The sequence below is a fragment of the Dunckerocampus dactyliophorus genome, chromosome 14, assembly GCF_027744805.1.
Source record: "Dunckerocampus dactyliophorus isolate RoL2022-P2 chromosome 14, RoL_Ddac_1.1, whole genome shotgun sequence".
NCBI lineage: Eukaryota > Metazoa > Chordata > Actinopteri > Syngnathiformes > Syngnathidae > Dunckerocampus > Dunckerocampus dactyliophorus.
Window position 1 is genome coordinate 10,017,591 of NC_072832.1, and position 26,856 is coordinate 10,044,446.

The 26,856-nt window shown below is 40.2% G+C and overlaps 1 protein-coding gene across 1 annotated transcript; it reads right to left on the reverse strand.

Moving 5' to 3' along the window:
• Positions 1-1,682: 1,682 nt before the first annotated feature.
• npas4l (neuronal PAS domain protein 4 like) lies at positions 1,683-26,081 on the reverse strand. The gene is made up of 12 exons (XM_054799245.1): positions 24,626-26,081; positions 18,886-24,358; positions 13,291-13,388; positions 10,192-10,283; positions 8,925-9,088; positions 8,676-8,815; positions 8,467-8,572; positions 5,452-5,704; positions 5,259-5,368; positions 4,441-4,582; positions 2,772-3,895; positions 1,683-2,690 (listed from the first exon to the last, which is right to left on the reverse strand). Exons 4-12 carry the CDS (start codon positions 10,248-10,250, stop codon positions 2,662-2,664), a joined length of 2,127 nt encoding a protein of 708 aa, XP_054655220.1. The 5' UTR covers positions 10,251-10,283; positions 13,291-13,388; positions 18,886-24,358; positions 24,626-26,081; the 3' UTR covers positions 1,683-2,661.
• Positions 26,082-26,856: the final 775 nt, after the last annotated feature.

Here is a 26,856-nt window from a genome sequence, read left to right on the forward strand (position 1 = left end):
CCCACCATTGCTGATCCAGTCAGAGGAGGGCGGAAGAGCATTGCGCAAGATCTAATTCGCTTTGTCAGGGGATCACAACTGCCTTTTTCATGTCCCCTATCCAAACATTGTCGGAGAATGTCAATGTCAAGCTGACAGGAGGGTTTGGTGGGGGAGGTAGAGCGAGCCGTGGGTCAAAAATGGACATTTTTATGAGCATGCTCCACTTGTGGTGCCAGAACAAAACACTTGGGAAAAACGGGGATCTACTGTCAGGGGTGCTGCCAGAAATTCTGGGCCCCATGAAAAAAAAAAAATCACGTTGATGATTAGTACTACCACAATTAGAACAACCACCAATTGATACAAAGTTAGTATTTGGCCAGTCAAAGCGAGAAAACGCCACCTGGTTAACGCACAAATGTCATTTTTATCACGCAGGGCTGTTGTTTCCTAGTGATGTGTGGAGAGTGTGTGTACTGTATGTGTGTTTGGTGGATTGGTGCAGTGTGCTGTCTCCATGAAGAGTGTGTCACTGTGCCTCAGAGGGATCCTCGCAGTGACTCAAGCAACAGCAGCAGCAGATGCGGAGACTCGTTGCGGATAACTTTATTTGCTATTTTACCCTTCACAGGACATCACTCCTAATTAGGTCTCCGTGGATGTGAGCAAGCTGCTGGACTGTTGCCTCATCATTGGACTGAATGATGTCCCTTCATGCGGAATGCTCACTCACACACAGACACACACACACACAAACACCCACTTTATGTATCACTTAAGAGGAATTGCATTAATGGGATGTTGATGGCAGGTTATTGACACTTGACGCCATCTGGTGGTCGTTTTTCAAACGGGGCAGTCGTAGCGTCAACATGACCACGAGCCTTTTAATCTGACCATTTTAAGGTTAAACGGTTCTTTTGTAATACATGTATACATTACAACTGTGACCAACCCTTTTTTTTAATTTGGTAACTTCACAATAACACCCTCTGATGCAGTGAATAAAGTTAATGATAACATTAAAAAGCTATCATTAACTAGAATGAAAGAACGTTGTATTATTACTTATGAATCACGACAATGAATAGCACATTACTGTAGTTATTTGAAAAAATCCCACAAGTTACTCAAACAAAAGCAGGTCTCATAATATTGTGGCACAACACTGAATGCATTTCAATGAGTGCCCTTTAAAGGGATAATCATCGATCGGTCTCATGAGTTTGTTTCCATCGTTGCTATCAAAAAAAAAAAAAAAAAGTATCACCACATGTAAACAAAGAATAATTGGAGCATAAAGGTGACTCAAGGGGTGTTATTTTATGTCTACAGGCTGCTAATACTGGTAAAAATCATATTTTGTCATTAACAGGTTTTCTGTCCTCAAACTACACAAATATTCCATTTATTAATATTGAATCCTACTTAGCGCAGTCGGTCCTGTAACCGCGATAAACGAGGGGGGCGACTATATCAGCAAGCCAGCATTTTTCAGCTCTACTTAAGATCCAACAGTGCAAAAATGTAAATTCTTGCAGTACACTTATTTACAAGATTGTTATTTGGGGGTAAGGGTATTTATATTGTATTTCAGTAGGTAAATATAAATTGCAGGTGGGGGCATATAAAATCTGCCTAGAGCGCCAATTTGCAGATAAACAAACATATCAAATAATCCACAGAACAGCAAAGCCCAATGTGTTTTAATGTGCTTTATTTACATTTCAAATACAGTATGTGGAAAAAGCTGATGCCACAAAGCAGTGATCATTCATTGTACCATTTCAGACACGCATACAACAATAGGCAGAATTTCATGTTTTGGAATGTAATACAAAAATATCTTTCATAATTATTGGTTGAAGTCAAAATAAATATTGTACAATTATTTCAATTCAGAATAGGAATGTATTGAGAGATGTACCACTGAGGTAGGTTGAGGAAACAATCACTGTTTTTCATCGCAGCTGAGAAAGAAAACAAGTGACAGAAAAGGTCCCTATAGTTTTCAAGGCACAGGACTATAATGACATTAGATGCTATATGCGAGGGGTGTCTTTTTTCCACCAGGGCTGCATATTGGGGACACTTTGATGTTTTTCGTTTTGTAAAAAAGGCTGAAACCAACCCAATATGTAAAGAAAAACAGCCTGCATATCAGTTTGGCGTTATTAGCATCAAGAATGCTTTTTCTCCTTCTGTGCTCCTTTTTCAGTAATTGTACATTTACAGTACAATAAAAAATGAGCTGTGAGTCGGAAATGGCCCCCGGGCCCGTGCTTTGGGCACCCCTGCTTTATATAGTGTGGCTCACATCAGTTTGGAAAGCTATGGAACATTCTGGTGCTACTGAAAGCGATAAAGTGCTGAACGGTGAGATGTGGCTGCTCAGTACAACTAAAGATTTCCATTGTGACGTGAAATGGTAGTCAGACATAAAACAAAATATCAGCAGGGAAAAAAAGAGAAAGATGGCAGCATTTTGCAAAAATGAAGACAAAGCTTAACTGTGGAGTTAGTTAAAATTCAGAGCTGTACACTGGGGAGACATAGTCTTTAAGTACAAGATGTCCTTTAAATATCTTTGCTCGTACTCTTGTTCTTTCAATCTGGCGAGGGCCAATTTTCCTGACAATATGTCATACAAAGGAGAGCGCCGTAAGTCACAGACTTGTTTCAACACAGGTTTTCCTCAGCAAGCCTGTCTGAAAATAGGTAGAAAACAACATTAGCCAAGTGCAATCATTTGTCTTTCAATGTGAATGTCCTTGATAAAAAGAAATTACCTTGCTGAAGGCCACTTTGCATAAAGTGGTTGAGTTGATGCAACTCAGTGTTTTGGTCATGGCATCCCAACTGCAAAGTGAAGGGATCTAAGGCAACGCCACCCGTCGGCAGAGTGTTCTCTGGGAAGGTCGGACCCATGTCCAGGTCCTTGAGGAGGCTGTCTAACATGCCATCGTTCAGAAGTTCACGTTTAGCGTGGAGGCCAGAGGCGAGAGGCCAGTCATATGATGAGGAAGAGGGCATGCAGTCTTGGAGGGGCACAGTTTGGACACTTTGGAGAGGATTCACAGGGCCAAACATGTCAAAACTGCAAGCCAAGGAGGAGATCTGCTGAGCCAGAATGCTGATCTCTGCCTGCTCGCTCTCGTTGTACTGGTCAGACATTATAGATGGAGGGGACTGATTGGGTGTGGGAAGAGCTGACTGCATACCGTACTGGGGAACATGGTGCGCTTGGTGAAGGCTGCCCTCTTGTGGCTGCTCCAGAAGGCTGAAGTCATCTTGATGCAGGGCACAGTCCACTGAGCTCTCACTCATGTCAGACACCGAGAAGCCATCTGGAACTAATCTGGCATCAGATGCACACGCTGGGAAATCATACATTGGAGATGATGGCGAGTGCGGAGACTGGGGATCGAGCGTGGCGAAGACTCCCTGCTCAAAAGTGTGCTGCGGGGGCAGGGAGTCGTGGGGTGAAAGGTGACAGGTGAGTGCGGCTTCCGAGTACGAGTAGTAGGAGGGAGAAGCCTCCGGGGAGGACAGCAGCTGATCCGCGTATCCGTGCATATCTATCAGGAGGTCACGGCTGTGCGCCTCTTGCTGCACAGGGGAGCTGGAGGAGGCAGGGCTGTAGGGAGGAGTGAAGAGAGCAGGGCTGCCCCCCAAAGCAAGAGCTGAGCTATTGCCTTGGGAAGAGGCGTGTACTGTATAGCGGACGTCTTCATCAGACTTCATCCTGGCTCTGGAAGCTGTTTCCTCACTCTGACTGTTAGACATCCTCTGCCTCTTACAGCCTCTGGAGGTGTAACTCTCAGCCTGCTGAGCTTCCACTGATGACGGTGACGAGGATAGGCTCGGTGCATCATTGCTGATTGTCTTCTGCAGAAATCTGGCCTCTGTTTCGCTACAGGTGCAAAACATGAAATATGTGTTTGGTCACAGATGATTCTTTTAAACAATGAACAGTATCCCACACAAGTCTGTTCAATGAACAACACTACAACAATCCCCCTTTTATCGCGGTCAATTGATTCCAGAATTGACCGTGATAAGTGAATTTCCGGAAATTAGGATTCCTTCTTTATCCATTTCTATGCCGCTCGTCCTCACTAGGGTCGCGGGGGTATGCTGGAGCCTATCCCAGCTGACTTTGGGCGAGAGGCGGGGTACATCCTGCCAGCCAATCGCAGAGCACATACAGACAAACAACCATTCACACTCACATAGTTGTTTAATGTGTAAAACCGAATCTAAAGTGTGTTTGTAGGTGTGTCCGTTATTTTTGTTTTTTCTAAGGGATTACTTTACTTAAGAGCAGTCAAGGTCTAGCTTTTATAGCGGTATAGTTTTACTATCCACTGAAAATGACTCAACACACAGTCATTATTGTCTAAATACTGTATCTGGCAACACACATGTGAGATACAGCAGAAAAGTAGTTCATCGTACCTAATGATGAAGTTAGTGCAGCAGATGTAAGTGGCCTGGCTGTCGGAGTCTTTGTTAGCACAAATGTAGCACCAGGTCCATGACAGATCTTTGCATTGAAGTCTCAGCACCATCCTCACCTGGAGGCCCTCCTCGGCTTGAACTGAAGACAGCAAAGAAGAAAAGGCGCATGCACGATTGTTATCATGGGCGCTCATGAACATAGCTCATGCTCTTTTTTAATGGTGCCCTGAATTCCTGGCGGTGCCCCTGATTAGGGCCCCAATTTGGACGGGGGTTAACTGCATACAAAAGCTAGACCTAACACCATAAGATAGACCTTTGGGCATTTATACTTGTGGGAACCGTTTGGGGAAGATCCACTTTGTGCTCCAGTGCACAAAGCAAGGTCCATAAAGGCACGCTTGGATGAGTTTGGTGTGGAAGAAACTACTTGCCCTGACCTCAAGCCCATGAAAAACCTTTGGAATGAATTACAACAGATAGCGTGAGCCAGCAGGCCCTCTCGTCAATGACATTTGACCTCAAACGTCCTTCTGGATGAATGGACAAAAATTCCCACAGTCACGCTCTAGTTGATATGATTACGTAGGTGGGACCAACTGTGTCGGCCCAAAGGCCTGGTGTCCCAATACTTTTGTCATTATTGTTTATAAGCGCTTTATGAACTCAAAGCAAGGTTTTCTTGGCTTGACGTTACATAAATATGTAAAAAATAAATATTTCAAAGGCGGAACCTAACCTCACACATTGTTTGCTGAGGTGGAACACTGTTAGCCTTGTGAGATATTTATGAATCATTCAAACCTTATACTTACGTATCTTTCTGTGGTCACTCACGCTTGAAGAAAGATCTTCAGGGTGGATTAGACTGTACCATGATCGCCCGACCATTTCTTCTGCTGAGCAGCCCAAAAAATATAAAACACTGCAAGACACAACAAAATATTAATGAATAAATGATAAAACACCGATAATATTGACTCATCATAAGATGCGTACTGTATGTACCTGTGTGAGAGCAGAGTGAAGCTCATGTCAAGGCGGTGGATGCTGTTGAAGCAGGGACACAAGTGGTACTCCGTGTCCCTGAGGCGGTCCACCGTGGGGCTGCACAGGGCCACAAAGAGGGGCTCGCTGGTGGGATGGACTGTAGAGAATGGCTGATGGAAGGACTGGAAGCTGCCTCTGACCAGCATGGAGCAGCTGCCATGCTGCTGTCTGAAGGCCCTGGAGGTCTGCATACAACATATGAAGCTCCTCTCTACGGGAAGGAAACAGTAGACCGGTTCAGTTGTGCTGTAAGTACTTTGCACAGGTAGCACATCAACATCAAACCTGCTTTATTTGATTCTCTCAGGAGATAGTTGAGGTTTTAAGGGAAGTATGACCACCGTGAGGGAAATGTTACAGATAAAAACATTTTGTTATTATTGAAAGCAATAGAAAATGTCAAAAACCTACCTAACCCTAACCACTACTCATTAGTCATTAGTTCTTCATTAGTTCCTCAGTAACTACTTTAAATTTATGTGCCTTAGTTCCTCAGTAACGACTCTACTCATTAGTTCCTCATTCATTTTTCATTAGTTCTTCAGTAACTAGTCAAAATTTATGTGCCTTTGCCATTAGTTCCTCATTAGTTCCTCATTAGTTCTTCATTAGGACATCGGTAACTACTGTATTTTTGCGTACCTTATTGTAAAGTGTGACCCAAATATTTGCTGTTATTTTCCAGGTCAAATATGGATGTTTTCACTGGATTGAGAAAGTGTGTAAATTCACTGGACATTATGCGTTTAACATTTTAAACGAGAGAGGTAATAATTAGGGATGTTCCGGGGTTTTAATTCCGATATGATCATCCATGAGTGAGATTGGCCCACGGATCACATGGATTAATTGTACTGTACAATTTTCTATTTATTCATGATGAGTGCTATTGGCCAGGGGTGGCGTTAGACAGTTCCAAAGCCCTTGGGAAATAGGTAATTATTTAAAAAATAAACTTTTGGATAGATTGTTTTGGGGAAGGGGTTGTCTCTATTTGTGTTAAATGATTTTTGCACCATTTGACACAAACCTGAATTTAATTTGATGCATGGTTTGGACTAATACGAATACAGGGGAAATAAATTGTTCAATAATTTATTTTTCTGTTCAAGATAACAAAATTAACATAATAAAATCCATCCATCCATTTTCTATGCCGCTTATCCTCATTAAGGTTGTGGGTATGCTGGAGCCTATCCCAGCTGCCTCCGGGCGAGAGGCGGGATACACCCTGGACTGATCACGTAATAAAATGATAAAAATACATGTCTTTATCAAATAGAAATCTGTCCTATTAGAGCTGTCAACTATTTGTGTTTTATTTATTTATTTATTTATGTATTAATTGTACACTACTTTATTTATAAAGCACATCTCCGCCCAAACAGTATGGCCATCGACTTTATGATATTTTGCGGTCATTTGTCATTAATGTATATAAAGGCAAGTCTGAATTGAACAGTTATAATTGAAAAACCTACTAAGAGTTGAAGCCAATATTCTTTGACCCTTTGTTGAGCTGTTGGTGAGCAAGGAGACCCCTGTCATAGTATCACCATCACAAGGCTGGGCACACTATGCGTTTCTGTTCATTAAACAACCTCACAAATAGTGTTTGAGGACAAGGCATAATTAGAATAATGACAACAAGAGAGCTAAACTGGTCAGTGACACTTGAAAAAGTTAGTACATACCCCATGAACGTGATATACACTTCCGCGTGGGACAAGCATGAGCTCTGAACTAACCGTATTGCTTGTTTTTTGTTTTGAAAACAAAATCACTGTGGTAAAAAGTCACATTTGGAATCCGAAGACCAGAAGCTGGACGGCAAACTCCAGTTAGCTAGCTAGGGAGCTGCCGCCAGTGGCAGCTAGGCAAAGCATGTAAACAAAGATGCATGTCGAACACCACTAAGTGTAGCCTCAAACTGAAGCCAGTGAGGTTTTGCAGACTAGTTTGGATTCTCGCGGGAATACGGGACAAAGTGCGATAGTTGTCGGCTCAATACTGGTATTGGCAACCCTACGTGACACAGCAGACGTGTAGGGTTTGCCGCCGCACTCCGATCCGTTTTTGTGATCGGTTTTGAAAGGCGTTTATCGACATATGCCGATCACATGTTTTTTACGGAAATCGGCCAATACTGATCGGTGGCCGATGGATGCATCCGTGTTAATAATCAGCGATGTTGAAATCCTTGTGAAAAGATATCTGCTCATACACACTGCATTTTCGGGAAATGCATGTTTTGTCGACCAGTCACTGTTAAAAGTACAATTTCCAGTGTCTACTTTTTTTGTTGTTGATAACACCGTATTTGTTTAAATGAACGCCATGTTCTTCGACTGCTGCTTCATTATGACTCGCACGCCTCGTTGCCCCCTGCAGAGCGGAGGAAGCACTGCATGAACGAGCACTTCTCTAGTTAAACTGAATGGTTTGGCGGATCAAATGAAATGTTTTGTCGGGCTACATTGAGAACCCTTGCTGGAAATTCAGTAACGATGCATGTAAAACATTTTTAAATTAAATTAAATGACCTCACACTAGCCATTAAGTCCAAAAATATATACATTTTGGTGAATAATAAAATTAAACATTAACACAGCACAGTTTTACATTTAATTATATAATTCATATTAAGGGATATTCATTTAAACTAAATTAAGTTAATTCAAATCGTATTCATTTGAATTTAATTCATTTTAATTCAATTTAATTTCCTTGCATGGGCCACAAAAGACATAAATACAAACATTTTGTGCGGTTCTGGATGCACAAGTCATTACATTTTTAGCATTTTGATCATTTTTATCGTCAAATGTTTGGCTCACATTGGGATATAAAGCACTTAAGGACACAAGATGTTGTTCCAAATACAACTAAATAATATAACACGTAAAAAAATATTCAGACAAACAATATTGGGTCATTTTTCCCCAAAACTCCATGAAGTGTTGAAAGTATTACCTGATGACGAGCGCCGTTCACTGTATCCTTTAAGAGTGGACTCAACAGCATTGACGTCAGAGCGTTCCACCATGTCGTATATGCTGTCTCCTTGAAGCACATCTGCCTAAGAATGGAATCAAAGGTTTTACCAAAAATATGCAACCAGAAGGTGCAGCATCTTCAACTTCCTTGTGCAATTATTGTACGACACTGAAGGCTAGACTCACCATGGAAAGGCCGAGGTATTCTGCTACATTTTCAGACACATAGACCAGCCTCCCTTGGACAGTAGTGACTAGGATGAAGCCGTGCAGGGCTTGAAGAAAGGCCTCATATGGCAGAGAGCAGCCCTCACCGGTGGGGATCCCTAAAGGGTGAAATGTGTGAGTTAATCCTTAGCACAGCTCTCCAATTTGACCGTGGTGCTGGATGAATGTACATCAAACGCTCTGAGAAATGAAAGCTTAATGACTCACCCTTGAAGAGAACCGACTTCCTGATGTAGGTGCAGATGGCAGACATGGAGTGCAGGTAGGAGAGGCGCTCCTGGTCCTCCTGGGGAATGGGTAGCAGAGCTCTCATATTCCTGATCTCGTGATTGATGTGGTCCCGTCGCGCTTTGGATGCTCCTTTAGTGGATCTGTGAGGAACCATGGTGGCCAAGTTGAAGGGTTTGAACAGAAGAAGCTAAAGTTCAGCACTGCCTCACTTGTATCCCAACAATGACGTTCAAATTCATTATTGGTGTTTAAAATAAAGCCAACTGCCTTAACAGACACCCTTTTTAAAAAAAAAAAAAAAAAAAAAAAAACAGTGTTACAAGTACGGTCGTGTCTTTTCCCCCCCGTATTCAAAAGTAGACTTTGAACATGAAGGGTTCCTATGGCAACTGCTGTGATGAGAAGCTGTCTGCATGGAGGCTGAGAGCTCTCTGTGTGTATGTGTGTGTGTGTGCGTGATCACTATCAGTCCTGAGCCTCTTTATAGCCGCCGGGGCTTCAGTGTGGGGGCGTCACACTCAAAGGGGAGGCTGGGCTTGATCTGAATTACCTTTTAAAGTGACTGCACAGGGAATGGGCGTCCCACGTCACAGGGACGTACAAAAGTGCCACAAAAGAAGAATTACATTCATTTTCGATCCAGGAATTAACATTAAAGACATGTATAATGACATAATTGAGGACAGTGTGTTTGAGGATGTGGTGCAATTATCTAAGCACAATTTTCAGTCAGGAACAGGGATGAAGGTTATTTTCTATATTTTATGTCACAATGTGTGCCTCAAATAGATTTCACAGGACTATTCATCTGGCAGGCTGCTTCTGCACAAATGTGACGCTGATAATGTGCTGGCCATATCATTAAGTACACTTACACACAACATAATATTATCCAATGTATATTGTTTTTATTGTTTTTAGTTATGTAACAAGGCTCAGTTTGCATTCACTGTCAACACAATGATTTCGGTTCGTTATATAGGTTGTGGAATTTCACTTAGCATTGCTAAGGTTACCAAAATAATAGAAACAGCCGATGCAGTGCAGTGCTACACCACCGCAAACCACAGCAATTAAAACACAAATCAGCAGTATTATCTTTTTAAAAGCACAATTGTTGACTACAACTCTTGTACTGATTGTAGAAATTGAATAATGTTAAGGCCATTTTTAATCACGCAAGATATTGTCTGCAGCCATTCATCATCCGGCCACTAGAGGGAGAAGAGTGATTTGCACTGACCTGACCGTCTTTGCAGACCTGGAGATCCACGCACACATGGTGGTCGTGGCGTGGTGCATTTACGTGACCTTTGCAGGTATTGTACCTGTCACCTGAAAGAAAACACATTAGTTCTTCATTCTGTACGGAACAATGTAGAATTTCTGCGAGTTTGCTTCATCAGGGGTGTCCAAACGTTTTATTGGACACATTTTATTGGAAAAATCAAGGATGCCACTTGGATATTTTGTCACATTTTAACATGTTCTATGTAGCTAGATAGCTGCCTAGCTGTAGATAGCTGTTTTTTGGAGAGGACTTTTTTGTCTTCTAATACCCTAGTGTAGTAAATTTGCCCCCAATGTCTCGTTGCTCTATGAGCAAATTTGAAAATGTGATTTTTCATGAAAAAACCTTCTTAGGAAAAATCATTCCATATGGAGTAACACAACCAAAATGTACCTAAACGGACAAAAAAAAGTCCCCATGTGTAATTATTAGTTTTTGGTGTCCACATTTCAGCCTTTTTGTCTTTACATAGTGCCCTTTTTGCTCTCTAGTTTTTTTTTATTTGTTTAATTGTATTTCCGTAATTTGCCACAACCTGCAAATGGCCCCTGGGCCACACTTTGGACTCCCCTGGTCTATGTGAATCAATGCACTGTGTGTCATTTTCTATGAAATGATTCAGATGAACTCCTACTTTTGCAGATGCCAGCTGAGATGACGAGTGTCAGTCTCTTGTATGTGTGTGTGTGTCTGTGTGTCCCTCTTTTACAGCCCAAAACGGAACTCTCTCATCCAAAAGAGGTGTAGTGTTACTTGTGACGTGACGGCAAATCTACTCAGTCGAGAGCCCTAAAAATAGCCTGTTCATTGATGCCAACTCAAACTCACTGATATAACCAGCAATGGCATTCTGATATTAGATGATTTATGCTTAAAATATACGGAATATATATTATAAATAACTTTATTTTTGATTGAATTTTGAAACCAAGTAACTTGTAATATGTATGCATCAGTTTTTAAGCGAGTAACAATTTTATTCTGATAACACACTGACCAGTCTTTCTCATATAAACTTTTTATCACATATTTCTATGGGGGGTCTGATAAGAAGAACCTGGTTGTCCGCCATGGTCAACCGGCAATATCCAATGCACAGCATCATCTCCCAACAGAAGCGCAGTTTCAGTGGCAGATTACTATCACTGCCCTGCTCCACCGAAAGACTGAGCAGATCATTCTTCCCCCACGCCATGCAGTTTTTCAACACAACAGAGGGGGAGCAATAAAAAAACACACGCAGGACTGGACTTATTAAATTATTATGATGTATTATTATTATTATTATTATTAAGTATTATCTACTATTGTACTACAAATTTGATGTGATCTGTTCCATATTTCTGTGTTTATTTATTCTCATTCTATTTTCTTATTTTTCTTTTCTCTCATGTCTTACCTAGGTTGTTTTCTTTTATTTTGTGATTAAGTTCATTATGACATTTTTGCAGAGCTGCTGGAAAAATGTGAATTCCTCTTGGAGATCAATGAAGTATCGCTCTATCTATAATAGCCGTAATTAGTTAAAAAATACAAGATCAAAGAAATGAATAGTTAAATTATATATTAGCATTAAAAAAATATACTGCAGCCTCCAAGACAAGCGCTGTATGAAGATTTTTCTTTATAAAAAGATAATAATTGTTTGTTGTGATTAATAATTTAACCATATGGTGATTATTGTGGCTTAGTCATCTTATTTACCGTAAATTCTGGGATATAAGTTACTTTTTTCTTAAACTTTGAACCCTGCGGCTTATACAGTGCGGCTGACATCTCCTTTCCTTCCAAACTACTACTAATTGTTTAAATACTGTGCCACTCGTGAGTCAGTGAGGAAACGGTTTCTTTGGCAGGAGCCAATCACACAATGAGCCAATGAGCCAGTGAGCCAGTCAACCCACTGGAAATCGCAGGATGTCATTATATATAATAATATAACAATATGACAGTCATGTCATCTTACAAAGAACACTAAACTCATCACACAGCCACTTAACACTCAAAAGGTATGCCTGGGAAATATACAAACATGTACCAATATGAATTTACAATGAAAAAAAACAACTCTTTTAAAGTTTTCCCATAATGCATTGCGTCTGAGCAATGCATTCATTGGGGCGCTGCAATGGCGTCAGCCTCTCTCAGGGCTCCGGGCCGCTCTGGTGAACATTAGCCCCATCCATCAATGTTAAATGCTGCTTGTCCTCCAATGAAATGCTTTGCTCAGACGAAATGCATTAAGGGAAAACTGTAAAATGTTTTTTTTTTTCATTTTAAGCTCATATTGGTACATGGTTGTATATTTATTAGGTATACCTTTTGAGTGTTAAGTTGCTGTGTGATGAGTTTAAGTGTTCCTTGTAAGATGACAGCATGAGTCAGACTGTTATGTTGAGTAATGACCTCCTGCAATTTCCAATGTGTTGACAAGCTTCTTGTGAGTTTTTCATAGCTCATGACTGGCTCCTGTCAAATAAAGAGCTGCCTGGTCCTCACGGACTTGTGTGCGCCACAATATGCCATTTTATGACGTGGAGATGTGCGGCTTATACTGCACACTGGTGCGGCTTATATATGCACAAATCATTTTTTTCTTCTAAATTTAGTGGGTGCGGTTTATACACCGGTGCGACTTATACACCAGAATTTACGGTAACTACAGGAAGAATATTAACAAATGCAGTACAGTTCTAAGTACAACCACAACAATTATACACATATTGTTAAAACTAAGAGCAATCTAACTGAAAGCTGGTATTGGAATCCATCGGATTGTGCAGATCCAACAAAATGTACGACAAAATAATGCTCAACTAAACAGCTTTGCAAAGGTCGTGTGTGATATTCTGGACCTTCAGTCTTCATTAGGAAACAAAAAAAAATGATGAACCATTTTCAATAAAATTTGTCAATTTGTCGTTACTGCTACCATCATGGCACTATTACTGTTCTTGTTTTCTCATACATCTACCCACACTACATTCCTCCACTCTGATCTTTGATCTAATCTGATTTCTCTCAACCAAACAGATCAAAGCAGAGCCTCACCTCCATCCATCCATTTTCTATACCGCTTCATCCTCATTAGGGTCGCGGGGGCATGCTGGAGCCTATCCCAGCTGACTTCGGGCGACGCAGATCCTCACCTATAATAATAAAAAAGTTAAAAAAAACAAAAAAATAACATAAAATAAATATTAATATTTGTCCATTGAACTGTGTTATAAATGTATTTTATGTATGATTCCAATCAGTTTTAACATTTTCTTTCTGAATTTGCACATTTCCTGATGAAATACAAGGCAGAATGCTGACATGAGGATGTGACAAATCTTGGCTCAATGCGCGAGCTGAGCTGAGCGAGCCGTGACATTATTATTCTTGTTAATCGAACAATAAGTTATATAGATATGTCATATGGGGAGGCGGCTGCAGTATTCTCCTCATGCGTGTCAGTGGTGCTTGTCACTGCCGTCCTTACATACAGAGGAAAAGACAGCAATTTTTTTGACAGCAGCACCAGCTAAAGTTAATCACCATGCAAAAACATTTATCACACAGCATGACTTTCTAGAGCCTGTATAATGTCTTTAATGTAAGACGGCAGCACCAGGTAAGAGCTAGATTTAGAAACAAGTCAAATGCATTAAAGATAAGCTAGTGTAAAGATTTGAAAACAAAGTTTTTAACAAATGTTAATTACGTGAATGATTCTGGTTTTTTTTTATAGTTTTGGTGGGTTAAAAGTTACCTAGCGAACAGGAAGCATTTTGTAAAGCTAGGAGAATACACATCTGCAAGTTTAAATATTATGTGTGGAGTACCCCAGGGGTCAATATTGGGACCAAAACTGTTCAAATTGTACATCAATAACATCTGTAAAGTGACGAAAGACTTAAAGTTGGTGGTATTATTTGCGGATGATACTATAACCTTTTGTTCTGGGGAAAGCACACTAGAGCTAATTTTAAAAGTCATGGATGAAATGACTATATTAAAAAGATGGTTTGATAAAAACAGACTATCCTTGAAGTTAAGTAAAACTAAAATAACGCTATTTGGTAATAGCAGAAAGGACACATATGACCAAATACAAATAGACGGAGTGGACATTGAAAGGGTGAACGAAAATACATTTCTGGGGATCATAACAGATGAAAAAATGAGCTGGAAATCTCACATCAAAAATATACAACATAAGGTGGGGGGGTAGTACTTGTATTATATAAGTTTTGCTTCTTACTCCTTTGGACATACAGTATGTAACTGTGAATTGTATTATTTTATGTATTCAACTGTAACTTTGTATGGATGTTGAAATAAAATTAAACCATTACCATTACCATATTTTGGTCAGTGCCTCACCAGCCATGAGCCCCACTGCACATCACTGTTCTCATGGGTATGTTATTGTGTATTAAGTGTACTGTTGTTCTCATTTTACATATAATACGAGTTGGTTTGACTGTAAAAACAACCTCCTCTTTGAAACATTGAGCATTAAAAAAAACTTTCAACTGTGATTTTGCTTGGTTTAACTGCAAAGAGTTCATTAAGTCAAGCCAATTAGATTTATATACTGTAGTCTTAATTCACAACAGAAGTGAACTCAAAGCCCTTAACACGTGGAGCAAGTCTCGATCCACACTCCTCGTGCATTGAAGAAAAGCAGCTAAAGCCAACTGGAGCAAGCACTTTGGTGACAGAGGCAATGAAAAACTTCCCCCCTCGCGATAGAGGAAACGCAAACGTCAGATGATTTTTCATCTGCTGCTAAATTGTTTCAAATACTGCATGGTTATTAATATGCAAGTCTAATATGCAGAAAAGCATCTGTGTGGATGATTGTTTCATGCGGGGGTGTCCAAAGTGCGTTTGCCATTTGCCGCCTATGGCTGTTTTGTTATTCTAGAAATATAATTGAACAAGGAAACTGAAAAAAAAAGAAAAAAACAGCAAAAATGGAAAAATCAGAAAAAAAGGTGTTATCGAAAGAGAAAAAGTCTGAATTTTACAAGAATAGTGTAAAAAAAACCGAAAACATTTTACTTGCATAAGGTTGAAATATTAAAGAAAGGCGTTGAATGCCGTAATATTAGGAAGAACAAACAAAACAACAAATAATGTTGTCATTTTTTGAAAATTTGTGGAAAAAGTTATAATCTTACAGGAATAAAGTCAAAATATTACTAGAAGAAAGTTTAAATAGTTGGAAAATTAATAAAACAGCAGAAATGAAAAAAACATATAATAGTATAAGGAAAATTACTTCGTCATTGGGCCAGGTGGATAGCATATTGGCCACAGATCTGGGAAATGTGAGTGTGAATGGTTGTTTGTGCCCTGTGATTGGCTGGCAACCAGTGCAGGGTGTAACCAAAGTTAATTACCGAAGTTCATACTAACAATCTGCTTTTTTCCCTTATATCACAAAGCTGATTATTTTCCTTGAAATATACTGTATAAAACTTCTTAGCATATCTACATGTGTTGATTTACAAAATACCAAAATGGCCCTTGCATCCTTTCATTTTTCAGTGGTCCTCAGTGGATAAAGTTTGGACACCCCTGGTTTAATGTGTCAGTTTGTCCTCAAAGAGTATTCGTGAATCCTCTAATGGAAGCTACAGGTTTGTGCTACAAAGAGCCTTGGAAGCTCAACCAGTCACTCCAAATGAGAGCCTTTGCCAGATCATGACATTATGGTATCACACAACATGACAATATGATGAGGAGACTTCATGTTTGACAACACCAAGCAGCCATCTGGAGCTGTCCTGCAGCTGTCTTCCTATCAGGCAGGCTCTTTAGAATAAATTCTGATGTTTTTTCAGGCTGCAGTATCGATCCTCTTGGGGCCTCTTTAAACGCCTCTTTTCTCAAATCTCCCAATTTAGTGGCCATCAGCCGAAAACTAGAACTTGAGTGATGGAATTGGAGCAGGACGTGAGAGGACAAGACAAAACAAACCACTCTGAACAAATCCTCAGTCTGATTCTCAAGGGCCGATGGGATCGTCTGAGTCCTAAAGGGAAATTAGAGAGTAATTTGGCTGAGGCTTTCCCCGCATTAACGCCTGTGTTGTGGAGCGAGGAGGGCTCCGGGGCCAGACAGAGGGACACGGCGTAGCCCTGCTTCCTGTGTGCTGCGGTGCCAGGCGGGACAGGGTGTCTCTACTGCCTCACTTTGAGCTCACCCTTCGTCTGTGGCCTGCACTTAACTGTGGAGATAACAGTGACTTTATAGCTGAGGGCTGGTGACAGACAGGAACAAACTGCCAGGACGATACTGGTGGCAGGGGGCAATGACTGGACCTGGGGTTCACACACACTAACAATGGGCACCCCACAAAGCAGCCGCACACGTCCCACTGAAAGTCAAGGGGTGGGGGTGCACAATGTGGTAGACATTGAGGGCTATCAGACACACTGACTGGGGAAGATACGACTCTCCGGAGCTGAACAGGAAGCAGAAAATTGGGGAGCTGAGGGGTTTTGAAGTGATACAAATGGAGCTGGAACAGGAACGTATGAGACGTCAGTGATGAGATAAAGCTTGTCTCATACAAGAAAAAGCCCCCCAAATTATGCATTGAATAATTTATTTAGTTAGGCTATTAAATGTCGTCAACTGTGATGAGAGAATAGTGTAACCTTGACCGTGACATGACAGCAGAGCAGGGTGTCCAAACTTTTTCCACCGAGGGCCACTTTGATAATTTGTAAACCAACACATGAAGATCGGCTAAGTAGATAGGCTATATATATATACTGTATATATATATATATATAACTATATATACTATAATTATATACTGTATATCTATCCATACATTTCCTATGCTGCTTATCCTAATTAGGGTCCGGGGGGTATGCTGGAGCCTATCCCAGCTGACTTCGGGCGAGAGTCGGGGTACACCATGGACTGGCTGCCAGCCAATCACAGGGCACATATAAACAATCAACCATTCACATTCCCATTCATACCTAGGGACAATCTAGAGTCTCTTAATATTTCTCTTAATGTTTCGAGTTTGTTCTGGTAAAATTACAGTCGTTTTTTTGTCATTTATTTTCCAACTATTTCAACTCGTCTCGTAATTATGACTTATTTCTCGTAACACTGACTTTTTAAGCACCCAATTTTTCCAAAATTACAACTTTATTTGTTTTGTTTGTTTCTCATCATATTATGACGTTAAAAAACTTTAATAATTCAACTTTATGCAACTAAAATGACTTTATTTTTCCTCATGATATGATGTTATTCTTGTAAAGTTACGACTATTCCTTTTTGTATTACAACTTTTTTCTCTTAATATTTTGACTTTATTCTTGTAAAATTGTTGCTGATTTTTCCAGCAGGTTGATTTTTTTTAATTATAATTTTAGAATGCATCATAAAAAAAAACGCACTTTGGCCACGCCTGGCCTACAAGGAAACTAAATAAATATTATTATTACACCTATAAGTTTAGCTAATAGCTTCTCATAAAAAGCCTTCTTGACACCCACATTCACATAGCACAACCAGAGTTGTGCAACACTTACATACGTCTCATGGAAAAATACTGGGAGAAGAGCACACACACCCCAATAACTTTCATTTTCTAGAGGGGCGTGGCAACCTCTATATACTGTGTAACTTCCTTCTGGGCTCTTTCCTCGATCTTCCTCATTGGTTATACAGTCCAGCGCTGTAACCAAATATATTGTTCTAATTTTTTTAATACAAGTTGAAAATTGTGTTATCATTGACTACTTCGCCGATAGCAAAGCAGTCCAAAGAAACAGGAAAGCCTAAAGAGAAGCAAGAACCTTTACAATAGCATTCAGGGGAGTTCCACAGTGAATGCAGAAAGTGAACACACCTCAGATTTTTCCTAATATAAAAAAAATGATCATGATAAATCATTTTGGAAAAAATATGAAGCCAGTATAATTGAATTAGAAAAAAAAAATGCATAAGATAGGGGCCAAACCCAATAAACTCATTCAGTGGTAATACTTTGTTAAAGCCTCTTTTGGAGTAAAAAAAATGACCTGATTGAGTCCATTTAACTTAGTCTTTTCCAAACAATTACACAATTGCATCCAACAGCCAAGACTGTGTTTGGCAGTCAGTTTACAAAACATCAAATGGACCTTTATTGTTCAAAGTACTCAGTAGGAGAATGTTTAAAAAAATATATTCATACAGGATACCATGGTTGGCAAGAAGTGGAGAATATATGCAGCCAGCGAGATGTGATGTTTACGCCAAAGTAAAGAGGCTTCGAGCATCAGTGAAGGAGTACTTCACTTTACGTGCCAACAATCTACGGGTTACGGTGTACAGCAGTGGTCCCCAACCTTTTTTGCCCCACGGACCGGCTTGTGTTCCCACAAATCTCCCGCGGACCGGCGGCGGGGGAGTCGTACATTACAGCGATTATGTATTGTGTAAAACTAAGACATGAATAACATCAAATTAAAAGCACAAAATGAACGCCGACCCACCATCCACCTGTTCAAGTTCCAGCCAAGTTTTTCCAGAGAGATTATTACATCCCTGTTTGACGTGTGTGGGAAAAGGCAGTGAGCTAGCATGAATTAACTTGAGACAAATATGCACATTAGCACTCAATAAGTCATCAAAACTTACCTTTATGCATTCCCACATAGTTTCAGCATTTGAGACCAAATATGAGGTGAAAGAAAAATGGTAAAAATACAGTAGTAGTCTATCTGTGTGGCATGAGATAAAGTTAGCACACGCAGAACTGGACAGTGAGACGGATGTAACAGAGAGAATCCGGCCACTTTTCAAAATAAAACCAAAAATAATGAAATAATGGAAATTATTTTTTCTTTGTGTGCGGCTCGGTACCAAATGATCCACCGGGACCAGGCCGTGGCCTGGGGGTTGGGGACCACTGGTGTACAGTGTTCCCTTACACTATCGCCATTCACATTTTGCGGAGTCACTGTTTCGCTGAATTTTTTTTTTGTGCTTCTTTATTTTTTATTACAGCTTATGAAGGCTGTTACAGGGCAATCCTGGACTTTTAAGAAAAATGACATTGTGGGAAGTTCAGTGTCTCTCTTTCTCTCTCTCTCGTCCCTCTCTGTCTGTCTGAACCGCCCTTTGTTTTCTGCGTCCTGATTGGCTGTAGACCATTGTCAATCAATCTCCTTCCTCCTCCTGTGTCATAGCTAGCTTGGTAGCTTGTAAATGAATCTTCGGTTAGAAAGAGGAGGACTGCAACAGGGGTACTGCAGCAATATGAACAGTACAGCAAAACGGCGCCAGGACGAAAAGGCACGGTCACAGGAGTGAAATGCGTGAGTGACTTGGTCATTCAAATTCAAACGAAGGTTTGAACTTTTTGGAGAGTGTTTCCACAAGAGAGACATGTGAGAAAATGTTATTGCCCGTCTGAGAAAACTGTATAAAGTGTATGGTGAGGGGTTCTACGGCATTAATACATACATAATTATAAAAAAAATGAAGTTGGCTACATCACCAATTTCACTTATTGCGGGCTATTTTAGGAACATATACCCCGCGATAAACAAGGAACACTGTATTAGGGGGTGTTGTCCGCAAGACACAAGGCTTTGGTGGTTCTGGGTTCAAACCGAAGCTCAACCAAAGTGAACATGTCCAAACTGGGTCCAAAGTGTCAATATTTAGTGTGAGCATCATTATGTGCAATGCCTTAATCCTCTTGGGCATGAAATTCACCAGAGCCGCACGGGGTGTTAGTGGACTCCTCCTCCACTCTTCCATGATGACATTACTGAGCTGGTGGATGTCAGACACATTGCTGGGTTGCACTATTAAAGTCGTTTGGAGTAAAGTGAGGGAGGTTGGATTTTTCACACAGAGACATGCTGCCAGTGAAGTCGAATTGTCTCAGATTTATTACTGGTATAGTTATAAAGCATATTGCACAGGAAGTCCTGACCAACTTTAACAATCTACTAAGAAAAGTAAAACAAAAGAAAAATAAAATAGCCGAGTGTGTTTGTATGTGGATAATTGAATGTTAATACACTCAAAACTTTGTTCGGTTATATCTAAGTATTTCTTAGGAAGGAATTATTCATCCTATTGATACAACGTCACAAGCCACAATATGTCGTCTGGCACTGTATTCCGAAACCATTTATCATTTTGGAAAGCAAGGCACACCCCTTCAAATTGTATTTAGCCTCCATTTAACAGAGTGGGTTAAATCACAGCCATTAAGAATGTAATGCCACCTCGTGTCAACAAACACGCTCGTTTTCAGCGTTATTAGCACTGAAGGTGTATGCATCATTGAGAGAGAGAATATGTGTTGCCAACACTGTCTTTACCAGGTGTGGCTATCCCTGAAGAGTTCCATCACCTATAATCTTTACACAAAAACACTTTAGAATACGCAGAATCGGTTTTGCTGATGGCCTTTTGGTGTCAAATCGGCATGAGTTGTTTGGCTGATGTACACTGACTGGGGGTACTGAAGTGTATAATTTGCGTGTGTGAGAGAGCGCTTCACAACTCAGACTTGGTTTGTGTCTATACTTGATATAGATACAGCAGCGGCATCTTGCCTGAATGTCCTGATATGCTTAAGTGCAGCAATCTGGTGTCTAAGAACCTGCAATTGAACATACACACATTTGTAAACATTTGCAGTGCAAGCCAGTTCAGTCAAAATAATTCATCAGTCCGTCAAATCAGTGAACCACAGGCTTACTTCTTGTCTTCCACGTGTGAGAAAAAAGCAATCTTGATCCCAGAAACCAAGGCAGAAAAGCACTGATGCAACCAACAGTATGATTACGACATTTGAACATTTGTATTGTAATGCTCAGCAACAGATACAACTTAAGTGTATGGTTCAAAGGCTGAAATAAAGGCAGCACAGCGACTCATTCTCTCCACCTCATTAACGCAGTTATGTTTGGTTCCAATTACTTCTTCCTAGAAAGAAATCACCCAGCTCCACAATGTATCGATCCTACCGCCTGTGTAATCAAAGCCTCACCGAGCCTATTCTTCAAAACCTCCATAACTCTGTTGTTACCCAAAAAAACAAATAACACAGCATCAATGAACGGTTGGTGTGTTTCTTGTATCAAGATGAAAGAACACACAATGATCCTAATGCTGTAAATATGAACATTCCAACATAAGTACTTTATCCGCTCTAGTCTGAGTTATGTTGGCAGTAAAATGATCCCTTGCATATGTGTCCTCTATAAATACTGTAATATGTCATGCTTTGGAACAAACAGGCCGTTGCTGAAGCCATCATGAATATTAGAATATTGGCAGCCTTTAGCTTTACATTTGTAAAGTGTGATTTGCATGAAGATTTGCATTTTACAGTGTGAAATCTAGAGAGAGCCCTTATGCATTGGTATTACGTTGCTTGTAGTGGCTAGAAGCATGTGCATGCTCTCCTGGTTCCTCAGTCAGTAAAGCAGGTCATGAGGAAAGTGTCTTGACACCGCTTGGATTGTCTAAGGCCTGTTGTACACTGTAGCATTTTTGCAGTCTTATCAGAATAAACGGAGGAATAGGACATTGTGTTCACAATTTGGGATGCCAGTGTTACAAACTGCTGGAGGTGAGTCCGGTTGTTAATGCAAGTTTACATAAACAGTTAGCATTCTTTATCCAGCTAACATGACAACAGTGCACTTCTCTTTTGAGTCCCTCATAGATTCTTTTTTTTGCCTATATTGCTCTTGCATTATGAGCTATACAGTCATCGTTTTTGACCATTTTTTTCATCAGTGTTTCCCATACATTCATTTATTCGTGACGGCCTGCCACAAATAAATTTGGCGCTACCTGTTTGCCCTCGCTAATCAACACACTATAACGAGACTGTGTGTAACTCCGCTTGTTAACAAATCTCATAAGCACCTGGTCTGCCAAAAAATAAGAAGACGTAGCAGGAGGGATCAGTGTTACCAACTTAGCGACACTGTCTTTGTATTTAGCGAATACTCAGTCCCCTCTTTTTTGAAAAAGCTACAAGCAACAAATCCAGTGAAGAGACTTATTGAGACTAAAACAGAGAGGCTCTGAATCTCCTGTTATATGTGTGTGTTCAAGTTAAAGAACAGACATTTGTCTTCTATTTGGTGGAATTATTTGGCTGTGGCAGCGTCGGAAAATGTTAGTCATAGGGACTGCTTTTGTTTCTCATTGGACTTAACTGTTATGCTTTCAATGACCGCCAAACAAAATGCTAAATCTTAATGCTTGACGAAAAACATTATCAATAAAAAAAGATATACACATGTAAAAATTGCAGGTTTTCTAACAGAGACTCTTGACATGAAAGCACGTATCGCTCTTCTCAGCCGGTGATGCTGTGGGCCTCTCCCCAATCAGAGCACTCACTGGCAACCCAAAAAGAAGCGACAGAAGAAAGTTAATTTGTAGTTCACAACATATTTGTTGTGCTTTTCATGTTTTCTTTACTCATTTTTTGTCTCCTACATTCATCCTTTGTCTGACAGCATCCATTACAGTTAATGCCAATGCGTCATGGCCAAGTATGCAAATTAGACGATGATGCCATTACGCCGCCACAAATAGATTGCAGTCCTGTGGGAAACACTGCCCATGATTGATCTTTTTTATCTGAGACAGCCAAAATCGTGAAGTGTAGAACAGGCTTAAAAAAACAAGTTGTGTGACGCACGTTAGTGCTACGTCTAAAGCCTAGGTCACAACCGGACGTACAATATTTTTGGTTGTACGATTTTTGGCATTCCCCAAATCACTGCGTTTTTTTGTTTGTTTGTGGAGAACCTAGTTGTGGTGACCATAAAGGTCAAAGGTGATCTCGACATGCATGGAGGACATACAAAATATCTGAACGTGCGTTGGCCACACAAATTACGTATGTGGGGTGCACGTCTGGCGCACGACACACATAGGAGTCGGCAAGCGCGACATTCGAAAAAATTTATATTTTGCCCAAACCTGACACCAGCAAAACGTACGAAAGACACACATTGGCCATACGGACGACGCACAAAGATGTACGAAGTGCATAAGTTTGTACTGCAACCTGAAAACAAAGTAAGCGCCCGCAGAGTTTGTGTGACATGACAAAGAACCTCTGTGGCCAGTCTGCCGCCAGTCTACGCCTCGAAAATCAGCACGTCACACGCGTGCCCTCCATGCGTTTCTTTGCACGTAGACCGGCCGTGGGAGCCTGTACAACCGGTTTGTTACCTCGGCTTAGGGTAGCCTGCAGCTGCTGGGCTGGGATTATATGTAGATGACAACCATATACTTAACACACTACATGATGTGTGTGTACATGATGTATTTGGCACAGAAAGGTGTGGTAGCGTCGGCGGGGGAAGGTAATGGCAGGTATGTGACAATGACAATGACAACCCTTTTGTCAATGTTATCCAAGACAATGATGCATGATGTTGGGGAGGTAGGTGGGTTTTAAGACAACACATGGCCAGGCTGCTTGTAAATGAGCGTTGAGCCACCAAAAGGGCATAGGGTGGCAGTGGGGATGCCAGGTGGAGATGAAGGGGAGCACAAGCGGAGCATTGTAAGATGATCAAACAGGAAATTTCACCAGCACAGTACCCGATAATCAACCTCCCTGCACACCAAAAAAATATAAGTTAGTCTTTTCACCCATTAGCTGCACATGGACATGATATCTACGTAAATGTACATATTCATGACCCTTTAAGTCTCTTAATGTTGAGATTGTGTTATGATTTGTCTCTCAGTGTTAGCTCTCGTGGTCTTTTTTTTTTTGTTTAATTCCTCCTGTGCTTAGGGTTCAAAGTCCATGATTATCATAGGCTGATTGGATTTCTAGAGACAAAAAAAGAAGATAAAAATTGAGCAGGTGTCAGCCATTTTTTTCCTCTTGTGAAACATCCTGAGCATGAGAAAGCCCACTGAGTCCAAAATCTCCTATGCAGGACATTTTGGAAAAATAGAATAAATCCACCACAGATCCATCTTTGACAAAAAAGTCCCTCCATCAGCAATGGATCTGAAAAATAAATTCTGTTCCTTTCAGCCATGTGAGGAGAAGATGGGCCTGCTGATGTTGCTGTTGGTGGTCATAGCAGACAGCTCCCACCTGGAGAGAGCAAGAAATAGAATAAAAAGCAAAATCCTGGCCAAATTATTTATACTCAATAAACTTTACATTCAATTCAGTTTAATCTCATGAAATCTGATTTTGTTGTTTTTTACTCTAATTAAAACATTCCAAAAATATTCCATTCTAGTGAGTATATCAGCATTCTATCAAGTGGTTGCGTGGCATTAGTTGTAAGGATGAGGGAAGGCTGTGATGTAACATGAGAACCAGGAGCACAGGCAGACAACAGGGTCTAGTGCTGACCTGATGACAGGTCAGAGGTTGAGCTCCTGATTGTTATCACTGGCTCTGGTTTCAACACTCACTCCCTCTCAATTGCTTTGTTCGTTTTTTTGGAGTGCGTGTGTGTTGCAGAGGGGAGATTGGCACCAGGGCAGAGGATGCCACTGAGGGGCAGAGGGAGTTACCCAGACTCTGGTGACCTCACGGAGAAGAAAAAACCTTTACAAGTTAGAAAAAACTCCAATCAAGCCTGAGGTGGAGCTTGTGCAAGGTGCCAATGATGATGCAAGAGACATGAGAGGCAAATTACTGTCATGTTACAAACGGTAAAAGTTTAGTTTATTCCTAAATTTATTCATGTAGCGTTCATAAGAATAGGGTTTAACTAACTATTATTGGCTATACAACAATATTATATTCCTGCTACTGTAGAACAATGAGAGATTGAATGTAAACCTGTCATGATGACACCAACATCTGACTTTAACAAGCAGCACAATTTAGTAACGGACACTATTTGAATTACTCAATTAAATGATTTACACTATATATTAAAGATGCTCGATATTGGTTATAAAAAAATATATAATATAAAAAAAAATAATATAATAATAAATAATAATAATTAAAAAAGTGCCAAAACAATGAAGTAAGACGCCTTACTCCTCCCCATGCATAACCAGGACTATATGTCATGTTGGACTTTTCCTTAGTATTCACGTTGTTTCCTGTTTTGTGATCTTACTTTGGTTTTCTGGTGCGATGTGCAGCTGCTTTGCAGTCGCTGGAAAACGCACGCAGCGATACCGGTTTCTCATTAGTCATTTTTTCATTTTTGATGGAGCGACATGACACAAAACGAGCAAAACGTGACACTTCACAGTCATTGCAAATTGCATATTTACAATCCCAAGCGAAACGTGGAAATAATTGCACACCGCAGACATACTGAGCTTGTTGCTGTGTGGCACACAGTACAGTTTGATGAGGTCACTTGTGAGCCGATATCATTATTGGCAGAAAAAAAACGCATCCGATACGAGCCGATATCTCATTTTAATGCAAAAATTATCGAGCATCTCTAATATATGTATGATATGATATGTTGAAAAATTATAATTGAAATGTCAGCAAGGATGTGTAAATATCAAGAAAATTTTAAACAATTCAATCATGTCTCTTGCTGACTTCTAATTAATTGCTCTCATTGTAATGTACGTTTAGTGGAAAAATGTAGTACTGTATAACCGTAGCCTTTTATTACATAGCATTAATAACTTTATAGTTCCAAAATATGTCAACTTTGCTGTCTGTTTTAATACATTTGTTCTGCAACTCAACTTCAAAGACTGTGACAGTGCCAAAACAACATTAAACTTATGAAATAAATGAAGGATAATGAGTGTCATTATTTCTAAAGAATAGTAAATGGTGGCAACACGGACAACAAAATATCTCAATGAGGAAATAGCAGAAATGTTTGTTTGACCTGATATCATGTGGGAGGCCTGACTGCTCCAGACTGTATTGAATTACAGCTATTTTGCATAATGTCTTCAAATTAGGACCTGAAAAAGAAGACAGGATGAGTCACAGGATGACGACAAAAGCAAAGCATTTTTTCAGAACTGAGGCCATGTCAGGTTTACAAATCAGTAAATAAAAGTGGTTAGATGTGTGATGTGTGTGTGACAAAGCAGTTTCTTATCTACTGTAGCTATCCATCCAGCCAGACATTTCTCTGTGAATCTAAATACATAGGGGTGACTGGAGTGGTTCCCAAACTTTTTAACAGTCACATACCCCTTCATTTGACATTTGACTTGAAGCCATGTACCCCCCTACTGCTGCACACTTAAAAAACAAACCATTTTTACATTTCATTAAACTGAAACATGAAACATGATTAACTGGTTAATACATTTTATAGTAAGTAATTCTGTTTGAAATTTTTTTTATTGTGCATGGTCAAATTTTGATCAAAGTTTTACATTAGCACTGATATAAGATGTGAATTTCTCTTGGAGATGAATAAAGTAATTAAGTCTTGGTCCTACATATATTTTATTTCAGCTGGATGTTGGGATCCTTCCCTTTGAATGGGTTGAAGTCGAGCTTCACTTTTGTCCACTTGCAAGCACTATGATTTAAATCTGCATATTAATTTGATACCAAATTGAAAGTGAAAGTTGAACAAACATGATAAAGCAGTATCCAAAGTACAAAAATACATATCAGCAGCGATAAAACCT

Bases quoted from the DNA above. Each gene is read 5' to 3' on its own strand.
- npas4l (XM_054799245.1), bottom strand. From the start codon at position 10,250: ATGCACCACGCCACGACCACCATGTGTGCGTGGATCTCCAGGTCTGCA. The intron at 9,089-10,191 runs GTCAGTGCAAAT...GGTTCCTCACAG, and splicing joins AGGTCTGCAAAGACGGTCAG to ATCCACTAAAGGAGCATCCA. The intron at 4,583-5,258 runs GTAAGTATAAGG...TGCTGTCTTCAG, and splicing joins GAGTGACCACAGAAAGATAC to TTCAAGCCGAGGAGGGCCTC.